General features: G+C 48.3%; 1 protein-coding gene across 1 annotated transcript in view; it reads left to right on the top strand.

Moving 5' to 3' along the window:
• The window catches only part of ACY3 (aminoacylase 3), a 58,646-nt gene that overhangs the window by 38,244 nt on the left and 1,930 nt on the right, over positions 1–18,472 (top strand). Inside the window, exons 5-6 of the mRNA XM_063958404.1 lie at positions 1,366–1,473; positions 18,264–18,373. Coding sequence (XP_063814474.1) covers positions 1,366–1,473; positions 18,264–18,373 — 218 coding nt within the window. The remainder of the gene's footprint in view (positions 1–1,365; positions 1,474–18,263; positions 18,374–18,472) is intronic.

Raw genomic sequence — 18,472 nt, 5'->3', positions numbered from 1 at the left:
CCTGTAGGTGTCAAGTCTGTACAACGTGTTGTGTAGCTCCCTATTCGGACCTCTGCTCCCCTTACTCCTCTTCTACCTACATGGCAGCTCAGCCTCGCAGTAGGGATGGCCATCCATCTTCAAAGGTTAACAACCGTTATTGGTTTGGCAAATATGATCGATAGTTTTGCTATTTAAGTATAGCACAGACGGCATCGGTGATCATTCCCACACTGCAGATATTAATAAAGGCTGAGGGAGGCACCTTATTAAGGGGTTCCCGCACACATGCCCCCCACCCTTTCCTCCTTAATTCAGCTCTGCCCAAGCCTCTCTCTTTTCTCCACCATTCTATATTAGCCTTTCCACCCTCCTTCCGCTCCCCACTAAGCACAGAACAACATGTAGGTGTTTTCACTTGATGTTGGATCCTTTTCCGAAGGAAAGGATCCAACAGTTCAGTATTCAATTTGAGGCCAAATCTGACGGGTTTTGGCCTTTTTTCGCCAATGTCAATGCGACTTCTTTTAAAGTCGGATTGACATTGTAGAAAATGGGACTAAAACCTGTTGGATTTGGCCGCAAATCTGTCAAAACACGTGGATCCGCGGCTAATCCGCCGAACCACGTGTTTTCTGATAAGTCGGAAAAACGGCAGCCCCATTGAATAGGTCGAATCATGATTCTACCTAAAAAAGTTGGAAACTGACGTCTTTCCGACTAGACGGCAGTTTCGACTTCAATTGAATACTGCCCATATTCCTCAAAGCAAATGGGAGAAACAACAAGTTGACAAAATGTAAAACGGACACCATAAATGTAGTATAAAGCAAGAATACAGACATATATGGGCCGACAGCATGCGAAACCAGACAGTTGGGAATCATGAAACAGCTCAATGTAAGGATGGAGATTTGTTCAACTGTAAAGGTCACAGAGGTGCTCCAGCAGCAAAAGGGCACGGAGGAGATCCGGCACCAGGAGGGCACAAGGACCACCAGCAGCAGGAGGGTGTAGAGCAGGCATGTCCAAACTGCGGCCCTCCAGCTGTTGTGAAACTACATATCCCAGCATGCCCTGACAGTTTTGCTGTCAGAGAATGCTAAAGCTGTGTCAGGGCATGCTGGGATGTGTAGTTTCTCAACAGCTGGAGGGCCGCAGTTTGGACATGCCTGGTGTAGAGGATCACCCGGGAGATATCCAAGTGTAATTTAGAAATAGTTTTAGCTGTTGTTGGCAGAGAAGACCATTCCCGTTTTGGATAATGGCCACTCTTGTGGCTAACAATTTTATTTTCTTGTTGCACTTTGGAATTTTGGCCAATTACTTGATGCCATAGCTACATGTTATATGATACAGGTCATGCTATTTAGCATTTGTCTGCAGGTTTTGAGCTGGGTCCTCAACCGCAAGGAGTTGTCCGAGCTGACACGCTGCAGAATATGAGAACACTTGTTCAAGTAACTCTGGACTTCATCAACCAACTGAATAAAGGTACAAATTAGAAGTACCCAAAATATTTATATTGAAAATTAATTTACAGTACACTCTTTGTTATCAGCAATCAAAGACTTATAGAGGTCTACTGTCTATGGGCTTTAGCCTACTTTAATACAGGAAGCTTGGTGCACATAGCAATACATGTTACCAGGGGCGGAGCTTCACTGTGCATGCGCTGCCCCCGAGCATTCTCTTAGGGGGCCTTGAGAGATTGACTTGGCATTGATGGACCACCCTTTCCTCTGGGCCCAATAGCGGCTTCAGTCCCTGCACTGGGCCAGTCTAGCATATCCTTGTGTTTACAACTTTATCCCTAATCGATCTATCAAATTTAAAACAAAACAAATAAAAAGCTGAAAAGAATAATTCATAATCCCATACCAACTAATTGCATGCATGGGCGTAGCTACCATAGGTGCAGGGGATGCGGCTGCTATGGGGCCCGAGTTGTCTCTGGGGCCCTAGCCTTCCCCTGCACCTTGATGCTGAACCCTGGCGGCGACGCTGGCAGCTTTTACCTTCAGTAGGTGTGGCTGCTGCACTGCAGCCACACCTGCTCACCCGTCTGGCTCCGCCTCGTCTGAACTAACTGTGCTAACTAATGCTGGACCATGGCCACACCTCTTCCCAGCGTCTGTGAGGAGACACAAGACGAAGTCAGGCAGACCAGGAGAGCAGATGAGGCGGCAGTGGCCCAACGGTGAGTGATGCTGGAAGTTCACTGGGGAAGAGGAATTTTGAGTAATTAGTGGGGGTGGGGGTGGGGCATAATTTTATGCTATGGGGCCCCGACTGACATAGCTACGCCCCTGATTGCATGCCCATTTCTTTGTGGACATGCCACCGATCTATTAAGCCAGGCCCATTAGTTTGGACCTGCCTGCAATATAAAGGGAACATTTAAAGGGTTGGAACCTCAGTCTTTAGGTTTAGTGATCTTATTATACAATATACATGGTCGAGTCACATTATTATGACCACCTCCTACATTTTACGTCGTCAGTGCGTAGTCCATGAAGTACGTCACGTGTCGTGCGCTGGCTTAGTGGGTGTATAAGGTGTGCGATAGGCCGACTGCACACATATCACTCATTACTGTCATGGGTAAAAGGGGCGATATATCTAAGTTGCAAATAGGGATGATTAATGGCTTTCGGGCCAAGGGTGGCAGTATTTCTGACACAGCGCAGTTTGTGAACTGTTTCCGTGCTATTGTGGTGAAGGTGTATCCATGACTAATGGCCCCATTGCAAATAACCAACATGGAAACTGCGGGGCACCACGTGCCATTGATGTGAGAGGTGAGCGTTGGCTACGAAGGTGCATGAGGGCCGACCGACTCGCTACAGTGAAGCAGCTCACCTTCAAGTTGAACCTGGGGACTACCGGACGTGTGTCTAAAATGACAGTTCAGCCTGTCTAGCTGCTGTACATTATTTATTACCAGTTATTTATATAGTGCACACATATTCCGCAGCGCTTTACAGAGAGAATATTTTGCTCATTCACATAAGTCCCTGCCCCAGTGGAGCTTACAATCTATATTCCCTATCACATGTACACACATTTAGGGTTAATTTTGTTGGGAGCCAATTATACCTACCAGTATATTTCTGGATTGTGGGAGGAAGCCGGAGTACCCAGAGGAAACCTACGCAAGTACGGGGGGAATATACAAACTGCACACAGTTAGGGCCAAGGTGGGAATCGAACCCATGACCTCAGTGCTGTGAAGGCAGTAATGCTAACCATTACACCATCCGTACTGCCCGGTTACTATGGCTATTAGCTGGTGGTCATAATAATGTGACTTTACTGTGTAATATGTTAAGCAGTCTCACAATAAAATAATACCATTTTAGGAATCAACCATTTCACTTAACATATGTACTTATTAGGCTACGGCAAAATGGAGAGGTTTGTAGCATAGCTGTATCATTATATAGGTACATTTGGCACATGCTGGCCTGTTAGCCATTTACCACTTTCTTTTCTCTAACGTCCTAAGTGGATGCTGGGGACTCCGTCAGGACCATGGGGATAGCGGCTCCGCAGGAGACAGGGCACAAAAATAAAGCTTTAGGATTAGGTGGTGTGTACTGGCTCCTCCCCCTATGACCCTCCTCCAAGCCTCAGTTAGGTTTTTGTGCCCGTCCGAGCAGGGTGCAATCTAGGTGGCTCTCCTAAAGAGCTGCTTAGAAAAAGTTTTTAGGTTTTTTATTTTCAGTGAGTCCTGCTGGCAACAGGCTCACTGCATCGAGGGACTTAGGGGAGAGAATTTCAACTCACTTGCGTGCAGGATGGATTGGATTCTTAGGCTACTGGACACCATTAGCTCCAGAGGGAGTCGGAACACAGGTCTCACCCTGGGGTTCGTCCCGGAGCCGCGCCGCCGACCCCCCTTACAGATGCTGAAGATTGAAGGTCCGGAAACAGGCGGCAGAAGGCTCTTCAGTCTTCATGAAGGTAGCGCACAGCACTGCAGCTGTGCGCCATTGTTGTCACACACTTCACACCAAGCGGTCACGGAGGGTGCAGGGCGCTGCTGGGGGCGCCCTGGGCAGCAATATTTAATACCTTTATGGCAAAAGAATACATCACATATAGCCATTGAGGCTATATGTATGTATTTAACCCATGCCAGATATCTAAAACTCCGGGAGAAAAGCCCGCCGAAATAGGGGGCGGGGCTTATTCTCCTCAGCACACAGCGCCATTTTCCTGCTCAGCTCCGCTGTGAGGAAGGCTCCCAGGACTCTCCCCTGCACTGCACTACAGAAACAGGGTAAAACAGAGAGGGGGGGCATTTTTTGGCGATATTTTGATATATTTAAGCTGCTATAAGGAACAACACTTATATAAGGTTGTTCCCATATATATTATAGCGCTTGGGTGTGTGCTGGCAAACTCTCCCTCTGTCTCCCCAAAGGGCTAGTGGGGTCCTGTCTTCGATAAGAGCATTCCCTGTGTGTCTGCTGTGTGTCGGTACGTGTGTGTCGACATGTATGAGGACGATGTTGGTGTGGAGGCAGAGCAATTGCCGATAATGGTGATGTCACCCCCCAGGGAGTCGACACCGGAATGGATGGCTTTGTTTATGGAATTACGTGATAATGTCAGCACATTACAAAAATCAGTTGACGACATGAGACGGCCGGCAAACCAGTTAGTACCTGCCCAGGCGTCTCAGACACCGTCAGGGGCTGTAAAGCGCCCTTTACCTCAGTCGGTCGACACAGACCCAGACACAGACACTGAATCTAGTGTCGACGGTGATGAAACAAACGTATTTTCAAGTAGGGCCACACGTTATATGATCACGGCAATGAAGGAGGCTTTGCATATCTCTGATACTGCAAGTACCACAAAAAGGGGTATTATGTGGGGGGTGAAAAAACTACCTGTAGTTTTTCCTGAATCAGAGGAATTAAATGATGTATGTGATGAAGCGTGTGTTAACCCAGATAGAAAAGTGCTAATTTCAAAAAAGTTATTAGCATTATACCCTTTCCCGCCAGAGGTTAGGGCGCGCTGGGAAACACCCCCTAGGGTGGATAAGGCGCTCACACGCTTATCAAAACAAGTGGCGTTACCGTCTCCTGATACGGCCGCCCTCAGGGATCCAGCTGATAGGAGACTGGAAACTACCCTAAAAAGTATATACACACATACTGGTGTTATACTGCGACCAGCCATCGCCTCAGCCTGGATGTGCAGTGCTGGGGTCGTCTGGTTGGATTCCCTGACTGAAAATATTGATACCCTGGATAGGGACAGTATTTTATTGACTATAGAGCAATTAAAGGATGCTTTCCTTTATATGCGAGATGCTCAGAGAGATATTTGCACTCTGGCATCGAGAGTAAATGCGATGTCCATATCTGCCAGAAGGAGTTTATGGACGCGACAGTGGTCAGGTGATGCGGATTCCAAACGACATATGGAAGTATTGCCGTATAAAGGGGAGGAATTATTTGGCGTCAGTCTATCGGATCTGGTGGCCACGGCAACTGCCGGAAAATCCACCTTTTTACCTCAGACCCCCTCCCAACAGAAAAAGACACCGTCTTTTCAGCCGCAGTCCTTTCGGTCCTATAAGAACAAGCGGACAAAAGGACAGTCATATCTGCCTCGGGGCAGAGGAAGGGGTAAGAGAGGGCAGCAAGCAGCCCCTGCCCAGGAACAGAAGCCCTCTCAGGGTTCTGCAAAGCCCTCAGCATGACGATGGGGCCTTACAAGCGGACTCAGGAGCGGTGGGGGGTCGACTCAAGAATTTCAGCGCACAGTGGGCTTGCTCACAGGTGGACCCCTGGATCCTGCAGGTAGTATCTCAGGGTTACAGGTTGGAATTCGAGAAGTCTCCCCCTCGCAGGTTCCTAAAGTCTGCTTTGCCAACGTCTCCCTCAGACAGGGCGACGGTATTGGAAGCCATTCACAAGCTGTTTTCTCAGCAGGTGATAGTCAAGGTACCCCTCCTACAACAGGGAAAGGGGTATTACTCCACGCTATTTGTGGTACCGAAGCCGGACGGCTCGGTAAGACCTATTCTAAATCTGAAATCTTTGAACCTGTACATACAAAAATTCAAGTTCAAGATGGAGTCACTCAGAGCAGTGATAGCGAATCTGGAAGAAGGGGACTTTATGGTGTCCCTGGACATAAAGGATGCTTACCTGCATGTCCCAATTTGCCCTTCACATCAAGGGTACCTCAGGTTCGTGGTGCAAAACTGTCATTATCAGTTTCAGACGCTGCCGTTTGGATTGTCCACGGCACCTCGGGTCTTTACCAAGGTAATGGCCGAAATGATGATTCTTCTGCGAAGAAGAGGCGTATTAATTATCCCTTACTTGGACGATCTCCTGATAAGGGCAAGGTCCAGAGAACAGCTGGAGGACGGAGTAGCACTAACCCGACTAGTGCTGCAACAACACGGGTGGATTCTGCATTTTCCAAAATCTCAGTTGACCCCGACGACACGTCTGCTGTTCCTGGGAATGATTCTGGACACGGTTCAGAAAAAGGTGTTTCTTCCGGAGGAGAAAGCCAGGGAGTTATCCGAACTTGTCAGGAACCTCCTAAAACCAGGGAAAGTGTCTGTGCATCAATGCACAAGAGTCCTGGGAAAGATGGTGGCTTCTTACGAAGCGATTCCATTCGGCAGATTCCACGCACGAACTTTTCAGTGGGATCTGCTGGACAAATGGTCCGGATCACATCTGCAGATGCATCAGCGGATAACCTTATCGCCACGGACAAGGGTGTCTCTTCTGTGGTGGTTGCAGAGTGCTCATCTGTTAGAGGGCCGCAGATTCGGCATACAGGACTGGGTCCTGGTGACCACGGATGCCAGTCTGAGAGGCTGGGGAGCGGTCACACAGGGAAGAAACTTCCAGGGAGTATGGTCAAGCCTGGAGATGTCTCTTCACATAAATATACTGGAGCTAAGAGCGATTTACAATGCTCTAAGTCTGGCAAAACCCCTGCTTCAGGGTCAGCCGGTGTTGATCCAGTCGGACAACATCACGGCAGTCGCCCACGTAAACAGACAGGGCGGCACAAGAAGCAGGACAGCAATGGCAGAAGCTGCAAGGATTCTTCGCTGGGCGGAAGATCATGTGATAGCACTGTCAGCAGTATTCATTCCGGGAGTGGACAACTGGGAAGCAGACTTCCTCAGCAGACACGATCTACACCCGGGAGAGTGGGGACTTCATCCAGAAGTCTTCCACATGATTGTGAACCGTTGGGAAAAACCAATGGTGGATATGATGGCGTCCCGCCTCAACAAAAAACTGGACAGGTATTGCGCCAGGTCAAGAGACCCTCAGGCAATAGCTGTGGACGCTCTGGTAACACCGTGGGTGTTCCAGTCAGTGTATGTGTTCCCTCCTCTGCCTCTCATACCAAAAGTACTGAGAATTATACGGCAAAAGGGAGTAAGAACGATACTAGTGGCTCCGGATTGGCCAAGAAGAACTTGGTACCCGGAACTTCAAGAGATGCTCACGGAGGATCCGTGGCCTCTACCTCTAAGACGGGACCTGCTTCAGCAGGGACCGTGTCTATTCCAAGACTTACCGCGGCTGCGTTTGACGGCATGGCGGTTGAACGCCGAATTCTAAGGGAAAAAGGCATTCCGGAAGAGGTCATTCCTACACTGGTAAAAGCCAGGAAGGAGGTGACTGCACAACATTATCACCGCATTTGGAGAAAATATGTTGCGTGGTGTGAGGCCAGGAAGGCCCCCACGGAGGAATTTCAACTGGGTCGATTCCTACATTTCCTGCAAACAGGATTGTATATGGGCCTCAAATTGGGGTCCATTAAGGTTCAAATTTCGGCCCTGTCGATTTTCTTCCAGAAAGAATTGGCTTCAGTTCCTGAAGTCCAGACTTTTGTAAAAGGAGTACTACATATACAGCCCCCGGTTGTGCCCCCAGTGGCACCGTGGGATCTTAATGTAGTCTTGGATTTTCTCAAATCCCATTGGTTTGAGCCGCTCAAATCGGTGGAGTTGAAGTATCTTACATGGAAAGTAACCATGCTACTGGCCCTGGCTTCAGCCAGGAGAGTATCAGAATTGGCGGCTTTATCATATAAGAGCCCATATCTGATTTTCCATACGGACAGGGCAGAACTGCGGACGCGTCCTCATTTTCTGCCTAAGGTGGTGTCAGCGTTTCACCTGAACCAGCCTATTGTGGTGCCTGCGGCTACTAACGATTTGGAGGATTCCAAGTTGTTGGACGTGGTCCGGGCATTGAAAATATATATTTCAAGAACGGCGGGAGTCAGAAAGTCTGACTCACTGTTTATATTGTATGCACCCAACAAGATGGGTGCTCCTGCTTCTAAGCAGACGATTGCTCGTTGGATTTGTAGCACAATTCAACTTGCACATTCTGTGGCAGGCTTGCCACAACCTAAATCTGTCAAGGCCCATTCCACAAGGAAAGTGGGCTCATCCTGGGCGGCTGCCCGGGGGGTCTCGGCATTACAACTCTGCCGAGCTGCTACTTGGTCAGGGGCAAACACGTTTGCAAAATTCTACAAATTTGATACCCTGGCTGAGGAGGACCTTGAGTTCTCTCATTCGGTGCTGCAGAGTCATCCGCACTCTCCCGCCCGTTTGGGAGCTTTGGTATAATCCCCATGGTCCTGACGGAGTCCCCAGCATCCACTTAGGACGTTAGAGAAAATAAGAATTTACTTACCGATAATTCTATTTCTCGTAGTCCGTAGTGGATGCTGGGCGCCCATCCCAAGTGCGGATTGTCTGCAATACTTGTACATAGTTATTGTTACAAACAAATTCGGGTTGTTATTGTTGTGAGCCGTCTGTTCAGAGGCTCCTACGTTTGTCATACTGTTAACTGGGTTCAGATCACAAGTTATACGGTGTGATTGGTGTGGCTGGTATGAGTCTTACCCGGGATTCAATATCCTTCCTTATTGTGTACGCTCGTCCGGGCACAGTATCCTAACTGAGGCTTGGAGGAGGGTCATAGGGGGAGGAGCCAGTACACACCACCTAATCCTAAAGCTTTATTTTTGTGCCCTGTCTCCTGCGGAGCCGCTATCCCCATGGTCCTGACGGAGTCCCCAGCATCCACTACGGACTACGAGAAATAGAATTATCGGTAAGTAAATTCTTATTTTAAATGAATTATTTAAAAAAAATTATGAACAAAAATAAAATAATGTAAAAAAAACAAAAAAATCCAGAACTGCCTAAAGGCCTAAGTCAGCAAGAATCATAAATCTGAGAAATTGCAGTTGTCTACGAGTAGAGAAAGGCGCCGCCCTGACAGAAAGAAAAAGCGCCCCGTGCATATTTGAGAAAGCATCGCAGAACTTTATACACTCGCAGATGCATACGCAAATCCTGGAATATCGAAGAGTCTTTGCCGTCTGAGCAAATGTGAGTAGGTCTCAGGCTGCCACTGATCTGTGACTGAGACAGGCTGGAAGTGGTCTGTGCCGATGTCAAATACCCTTCCCAAAAACGCCTGGCCATGCCTGCGTTTTTTCTGACACACCCAGAAAACGGCAAGTTTCCGCCCAGAAATGCCGTCTTCCTGTCAGCCAAACAGCAGCTGCATTGCGTCTACGATCTGTAAGCAATTTCTCTTGCTATTACCCCATGCGCGCGTGCAATGCAAACGCTACGAATGCACAGTCATTCAATAATCAATCCATTTGCGAATTCTCTAATTAGCGATCCATGCCTAATTCAACATGGGTTGTAGATGTGCAAAAAATTGCACATCTACAACCCATTACACTGGCATGCGGGGGAATGCCCAGCCCATTCGCATGATGGTGATGCAATCACTTGTTTAGGGTTACCCTCTGCCTGCGCAGCCTAGCTGCTGTCACGATCTGGGTATCTGGACGCCATTTCTTACCCATCAGATGCCTCCTAAGGCTGGCTCAGCGCTCCAGGACCGGATCCCATCTGTTATCCTGATGTGTACATTCCTGTATCCTCTCCTGTCACTCTGGGACGCTGTCACAGTAAACGCCATATTACACCTGGCATGGCGTCTCCCGCGGCCTCCGCCGCCGTCCCTGAACTTCTGCATGCAGAGTGTCTGAGTGGCGATTACGTCAGCCGCGGCCTCCGCTGTGTCCGCGTGGTTGGATGTGCATCTGTCAGCCTGGCGCCTACTGTCTCCGGTGGCCGGCGCCGCCATTACTGTTTTCATTACCACATGGATTACAAACCAAACTTCCCTCCAAGTGTCTGCATGGGCACAGCCATCTTGGATTCTGTCAGCTGATCATTTCCACCAATCTGTTCTCAGTATTGATAATCTGCATAATTGCCAATCCCTTCCTTGCTGCAGGTATAAATACACTGTGCCTGAGCAAGGAAGGCGTCAGTGCTTTGGTTGTCAAACCTAGTTCCTGTTTGTCTCTCTCCTGTGATTGTCTTCCAGGTTCCAGCTCCTGTCTCAAGACTTCCACCATAGAGACCCGCACCAGCATTCCACCTGCGGTGTAGCCTGACTCTCCAATCCATTGTGGATTCATCTGTTTCCAGCTACAACATTACCTGCTTCCAGCTCAGCTTCCAGCAGAGTCCAGCTTCCCTTAAAGGGCCGGTGTCCTTTCTACACTTTACCACTCTCCACCGGTATTATTATTTCTCCGCTCTCAAGTTCTACATTTCAGTTCATATTTCATCGCTCCCAAGTTCATTTATTATTTAACTGGTTCCAGCCAGTATCCACTCCGTGCTAACAACAGTCTGGTTCCAGCCAGTATCCACAGCAGCTGTTTTATCTTCAGCAACCCAGCTTTTCCTGGAACACCAGCTGGCACAATCCTGGGTTATCTCCATTGCTACAGTCGGGCCTGGTAAGGACTTTCCATCTAGAAGATCATAAGAACTATCTCACACTACCAGTGCCCTGTGGCTCCTGCCATCCTGTAGTACCCAGGAACTGTATTTATTCTTTGCTGACTTTTACGTTTTCTTTTACTGCTGCTGTGTTGCGGAGTTGTCATAATAAACATCATTGACTTTTATCCAAGTTGTCGTGATCACGCCTTCGGGCAGTTATTATTCATGTTACTTACATGTCCAGGGGTCTGATACAACCTCCCAGGTTCCGGTACATCTCAGCCCCTACAACTGAGGCTGCCTCCCGTCAGCTCAGGCCCTCAGTTGTGACAGTAAGCACTGACCTAATGAATCCAGCCGGAGACCAGGATCAAGCGGCCAGGCCGATGCAAGAACTGGCAGCCCGACTAGAACATCAGGAGGCTGCACAGGGCCACATCATCCGCTGTCTCCAGGATCTCTCTACTCGGCTGGATGGGATTCAGACAACTCTCCGTGGATCAGGCGCGTCTGGTGCGTCAACCACAGTGACTCCAGCTATAACCCCACCCACCTTACCCATTTCTGCTCCACGTCTTCATCTTCCAACGCCAGCAAAATTTGACGGATCTCCAAGATTCTGCAGGGGATTTCTCAACCAGTGTGAGATTCAGTTTGAGCTACAACCTGGCAATTTTCCCAGTGACCGTACAAAAATTGCCTACATTATTTCTCTTCTCAGTGGCTCAGCCCTTGATTGGGCATCACCGTTATGGGAGAGGTCCGACACCCTGCTATCTTCCTACACTGCCTTCGTGTCAACATTCAGGCGCATCTTCGACGAGCCAGGCCGGGTAACCTCAGCTTCATCCGAGATTCTCCGTTTACGCCAGGGGTCACGTACTGTAGGACAATATCTGATACAGTTCCAGATCCGGGCATCCGAACTGGCATGGAACGACGAGGCCCTGTATGCTGCATTCTGGCATGGCTTATCTGAGCGTATTAAAGATGAGTTAGCTACCAGAGACTTACCTTCTAAGTTAGATGAGCTAATCTCACTCTGCACGAAAGTTGATTTACGTTTCAGAGAGAGAGCAACTGAGCGTGGAAGATCATCTGCTCCAAAATCTTCTGCTCCTCCTCCTCGTCAACTGTCACCATCTAAAGATGAGCCCATGCAACTTGGCCGTTCCCGTTTAACTCCTGCTGAGCGCCGAAGACGTCTCTCCGAGTTTCTCTGTCTCTATTGTGCAGCTCCGTCTCACACCATTAATGCCTGTCCCAAACGTCCGGGAAACTCCAAATCCTAGCTCGCCAAGGAGAGGGCCGGCTAGGAGTAATGATCTCCTCTCCATCTCCTCAAGATTGTAATCTCCCAGTCTCGCTTCAAGTTGCTCAACGTTATCGGAACGTCATTGCCCTCCTTGATTCCGGAGCAGCTGGGAACTTTATTACCGAAGCCTATGTTAAACGGTGGTCCCTACCCACCGAGAGACTTCCTTCGTCCATTTCTTTAACTGCCGTGGATGGCAGCAAAATTTTTGATGCAGTTATTTCTTTAAGGACTCTACCAGTTCGTCTGAGAGTGGGAGTTCTTCATTCCGAACTTATTTCTTTTTTAGTGATTCCAAGAGCCACACATCCTGTGGTCCTGGGCCTTCCATGGCTCCGTCTTCACAATCCTACAATTGATTGGACGACTACGCAAATCCTGGCATGGGGTTCCTCCTGTGCTGAGACATGTTTGTTTAAAGTATTGCCTGTCTGTTCTTCCTCCCCCAGGTCGTCTGATGTTCCACCTCCTCCATATCAAGATTTCACGGATGTGTTCAGTAAAGCTTCTGCTGATATCCTTCCTCCTCATAGAGAATGGGACTGTCCGATTGATCTCGTTCCAGGGAAGGTTCCACCTCGAGGCCGAACTTATCCGTTGTCTCTGCCTGAGACGCATTCTATGGAGGAATATATTAAAGAGAACCTAGCAAAGGGGTTCATTCGACCTTCTTCTTCTCCAGCCGGCGCAGGCTTCTTTTTTGTAAAAAAGAAAGATGGTGGTCTGCGGCCGTGCATCGACTACAGAGGTTTGAACGACATTACCATCAAGAACCGTTATCATTTACCCCTGATTACTGAGCTCTTTGACAGAGTTAGCGGAGCTACCATCTTTACAAAGCTGGACTTGCGAGGTGCATACAATCTCATCCGGATCCGTGAGGGTGACGAGTGGAAGACCGCCTTTAACACCCGTGACGGACATTATGAGTACCTCGTCATGCCCTTCGGATTGAGCAATGCTCCAGCTGTCTTCCAGCATTTTGTCAATGAGATCTTCAGAGACATTCTATACCGTCATGTCGTGGTCTATCTAGACGATATCCTCATTTTTGCCAACGATTTAGAGGAACATCGTTTTTGGGTTAAAGAGGTTCTGTCCCGTCTCCGTGTCAATCATCTCTATTGCAAATTAGAAAAATGCGTCTTTGAAGTCAAGTCCATTCCGTTTCTAGGGTACATTGTGTCCGGTTCCGGACTAGAGATGGATCCTGAGAAACTACAAGCAATCCAAAATTGGCCGGTACCCTTAACCCTCAAAGGGGTCCAGAGGTTCTTAGGGTTCGCCAACTATTACCGAAAGTTTATACGAGACTTTTCCACCATTGTGGCGCCTATTACTGCTTTCACTAAGAAGGGTGCTAACCCGTCCAAGTGGTCTGAAGAAGCCATGCAAGCATTTCATCTTTTAAAACAAAGGTTCATCTCTGCGCCTGTTCTGAAACAGCCTGACATCGACTCTCCTTTCATCTTAGAGGTGGATGCCTCCTCCGTTGGAGTAGGAGCGGTGTTATCTCAGAGGGCTAAAGATGGCCATTTACACCCTTGCAGTTTCTTCTCCCGGAAGTTCTCCCCAGCTGAGCGCAACTATGCCATTGGCGACCAGGAGTTGCTAGCCATCAAGCTCGCTCTAGAAGAGTGGAGGTATCTGTTGGAGGGAGCTTCTCATTCAATCACCATACTTACAGACCACAAGAACCTTTTATACCTGAAGGGCGCACAATGTCTCAACCCTCGTCAGGCCAGATGGGCACTTTTCTTTTCCAGGTTCGACTTTAAACTCCAGTTCTGTCCGGGCTCTCAGAATCGCAAGGCCGATGCCCTTTCCCGCTCATGGGAGCAAGAAAATGAGTCAGAGTCTTCAGACAAGCATCCTATTATAAATCCGTTGGCATTCTCCACGGTAGGGATGGACTCTACGCCCCCATCAGGGAAAAGTTTTGTGAAGCCGATGCTAAGGAAGAAGCTCATGTATTGGGCCCATGCTTCCCGTTTTGCCGGACATACAGGTATCCAAAAAACCCTGGAGTTTATCTCTAGGTCCTATTGGTGGCCAACTCTGAAAAAGGACGTCTTGGAGTTTATTGCATCTTGCCCAAAGTGTGCCCAACATAAAGTATCCCGCCAGTCGCCTGCGGGGCAACTGGTTCCACTATCCGTTCCCCGTCGACCATGGACCCACTTGTCGATGGATTTCATTACAGACTTACCCATGTGCAACAAGTTCAATACCATCTGGGTGGTAGTTGACCGGTTCACCAAGATGGCACACTTCATTCCTCTCACCGGTCTTCCGTCAGCTTCCAAGTTGGCTCAAGTATTCATACAAGAGATCTTCCGACTCCACGGTCTTCCTGAAGAAATTATCTCAGATCGAGGAGTTCAATTCACAGCCAAATTCTGGCGAAGTTTATGTCAAGTCCTCCAAGTCAAGCTAAAGTTTTCCACGGCTTACCATCCTCAGACCAATGGTCAAACCGAGAGGGTGAATCAGGACTTGGAGGCCTTCCTCCGCATCTATGTGTCCTCCTCTCAAGATGACTGGGTTCAATTACTTCCCTGGGCCGAGTTCTGTCATAACAACCAGTATCATTCTTCATCTGCTTCAACACCATTCTTCACTAACTTTGGATTCCACCCTAAAGTCCCTGAGTTCCAACCGCTTCCAGCAACTTCTGTTCCCGCAGTGGATATCACCTTGCATCAGTTTGCCAATATCTGGAAGAGCGTACGATCAGCTCTGCTCAAGGCATCGTTCAGGTACAAGAAGTTTGCGGATAAGAAGCGTCGAGCAGTTCCTGCTCTCAAGGTGGGTGATCGGGTATGGTTATCCACGAAGAATTTGAGGTTAAGAGTTCCCAGTATGAAGTTTGCACCTCGCTATATCGGTCCTTTCAAGATTGAACAAGTCATCAATCCTGTTGCTTACAGACTCCAGTTGCCTCCCTTCTTAAAAATACCCAGGACATTCCATGTTTCCCTGTTGAAACCGCTGATCTTGAATCGGTTTCATTCCTCACTTCCTCCAACTCCGAAAGTCCAAACTCAACGAGGCGTTGAGTATGAAGTGGCCAAGATCCTGGACTCACGTCACCGTTACGGTCAACTACAATATCTTATTGACTGGAAGGGTTATGGTCCTGAGGAACGTTCATGGACCAATGCTTCTGATGTCCATGCTCCTGCCTTGGTCCGGAGATTCCATTCCAAGTTTCCTCAAAAGCCAAAGAAGTGTCCTGGGGCCACTCCTAAAGGGGGGGTGCTGTCACGATCCGGGTATCTGGACGCCATTTCTTACCCATCAGATGCCTCCTAAGGCTGGCTCAGCGCTCCAGGACCGGATCCCATCTGTTATCCTGATGTGTACATTCCTGTATCCTCTCCTGTCACTCTGGGACGCTGTCACAGTAAACGCCATATTACACCTGGCATGGCGTCTCCCGCGGCCTCCGCCGCCGTCCCTGAACTTCTGCATGCAGAGTGTCTGAGTGGCGATTACGTCAGCCGCGGCCTCCGCTGTGTCCGCGTGGTTGGATGTGCATCTGTCAGCCTGGCGCCTACTGTCTCCGGTGGCCGGCGCCGCCATTACTGTTTTCATTACCACATGGATTACAAACCAAACTTCCCTCCAAGTGTCTGCATGGGCGCAGCCATCTTGGATTCTGTCAGCTGATCATTTCCACCAATCTGTTCTCAGTATTGATAATCTGCATAATTGCCTAGCCAATCCCTTCCTTGCTGCAGGTATAAATACACTGTGCCTGAGCAAGGAAGGCGTCAGTGCTTTGGTTGTCAAACCTAGTTCCTGTTTGTCTCTCTCCTGTGATTGTCTTCCAGGTTCCAGCTCCTGTCTCAAGACTTCCACCATAGAGACCCGCACCAGCATTCCACCTGCGGTGTAGCCTGACTCTCCAATCCATTGTGGATTCATCTGTTTCCAGCTACAACATTACCTGCTTCCAGCTCAGCTTCCAGCAGAGTCCAGCTTCCCTTAAAGGGCCGGTGTCCTTTCTACACTTTACCACTCTCCACCGGTATTATTATTTCTCCGCTCTCAAGTTCTACATTTCAGTTCATATTTCATCGCTCACAAGTTCATTTATTATTTAACTGGTTCCAGCCAGTATCCACTCCGTGCTAACAACAGTCTGGTTCCAGCCAGTATCCACAGCAGCTGTTTTATCTTCAGCAACCCAGCTTTTCCTGGAACACCAGCTGGCACAATCCTGGGTTATCTCCATTGCTACAGTCGGGCCTGGTAAGGACTTTCCATCTAGAAGATCATAAGAACTATCTCACACTACCAGTGCCCTGTGGCTCCTGCCATCCTGTAGTACCCAGGAACTGTATTTATTCTTTGCTGACTTTTACGTTTTCTTTTACTGCTGCTGTGTTGCGGAGTTGTCATAATAAACATCATTGACTTTTATCCAAGTTGTCGTGGTCACGCCTTCGGGCAGTTATTATTCATGTTACTTACATGTCCAGGGGTCTGATACAACCTCCCAGGTTCCGGTACATCTCAGCCCCTACAACTGAGGCTGCCTCCCGTCAGCTCAGGCCCTCAGTTGTGACAGCTGCTATGGCAGACGGCAACCCGCCATGTTTTGGATCGCAGCAGCTGTGTGTAACATCACGAAGCCGCCACAGCCCGCCCAGCAAATGGTCCGGACACCCCTGCGCCTACATTGATGAAGCGGTGCCTTAACATCTGTGACAGGTGGACTTATTTTTTATATGGTATCCAGTCTTTAGGTCGACAACACTTAGGTCGATATGGTAATTAAGTCGACATGTGAAAAGGTTGACATGAGTTTTTCACTTTTTTTAACTTTTTCATACTTTACGATCCACGTGGACTACGATTGGGAATAGTAACCTGCGCCAAGTGCAGCGGTAGCGGAGCGAGGCACCTTGCCCAAAGCTGCGAGGGGACACGATGGTCTAATGAGGGGAAATGGTTCCCAGTCACTTTACGAAGAAAACGGCACCATTTAAAAAACAAACCCATGTCGACCTTTTTCCATGTTGACATAATGACCGTGTTGACCTAGTTACCATCGACCCAACGATCTACATTCCTCTGCCATGGCATAATGTGTATAAGGGGCTCCACTGTCTAGTAACTTGTATACGGTGCTCTACCATGGCATAATGTGTATAAGGGGCTCTTCTGTGGCGTAACTTGTATAAGAGATTATACTACGAGGCGTAATGTATAAGCGGCTCTGCTGTGGTATAAAGTGTATAAGGGGTACTACTGTGTGGTGTAATGTGAATAATGTGAATTGGTACTATTCTATGACCCCATTGTTATCCGATTGTCTTAAGTGTCCTAGATAAACCACTCCTGCAAGATATTTGTTACACTAATCTTTCCAACGGGGTTTGCTGTTAGAAAAGCCAGGGACACATGCTTGTGTTTGCCGTCCAGGCTGAAAGTTGCCAGCCAGCCCCTGATCAATGGCTAACTCCCCTATGGAAATCCCTAGTGTAACATCCAGTGGGAGATTGCAGAGAGAAAAAGAGGGGACAGTAGGTGGCAGTATCAAAACAGATTAATCAGTGCTTCTCAAACTGTGTACCATGGCACCCTGGGGTGCCCCGAGACACTTTCTAAATTTCTCAGTAAGAAACTTTTAGCCTAGGGGTGCCTTGAAAAAAATTCTGATACTCTAGGGCGCCGTGATTCAAAAACATTTGTGATCCACTGGAATAAGCAAAAGTACAACATACTATAAGCAGAAATAACTGATGATAATACTGAAATAGTATATTGGAAATGGGACAAATGGCAAAGCAGGATGTGTAGTGAGCAAGTGGGCGTAGGTAAGTCCAACTATATTACGGTACGCAGAGGTAAAGGTGAGAAATTATAACAGTGGGGAAAAACACGGGGGGCTCTTTGTATGTTTTGCTGGTAAATCATCACAGTCAGTAATACCGGAGGGACATTATTATTAACATTTGGCCTTGCAACCAACTTTAAAAGAGCAGGATGGGTAACCGTAGAAGCGTTAATGCAATGGGTATTGTTCATTGGGGCAGCAACAAGACAAAAGGGCCGACTGGATGGTCCTGCATGTTATTTTCTGCTGTCACATTCTCTGTCCCTCAGGAATGGAGATTCCGGCGTTTGAAGTTGACGTTTATCAGCATGCTGGACATGTAGACTTTCCTCGGTCACCTGATGGAGAAATATCCGCATATGTGCACCCTTCCCTACAGGTAGATATCAAGTTGGGATAAGTGGGACTGAAATTTCAATAATAAACGGTGTATATGTTCCTGTATCCGGACTCCAGGTCAACACCAATAAGGTCGACA

Source organism: Pseudophryne corroboree, chromosome 3, assembly GCF_028390025.1.
Source record: "Pseudophryne corroboree isolate aPseCor3 chromosome 3, aPseCor3.hap2, whole genome shotgun sequence".
Taxonomy (NCBI): domain Eukaryota; kingdom Metazoa; phylum Chordata; class Amphibia; order Anura; family Myobatrachidae; genus Pseudophryne; species Pseudophryne corroboree.
This window is presented reverse-complemented; position numbering and strand designations above follow the sequence as displayed.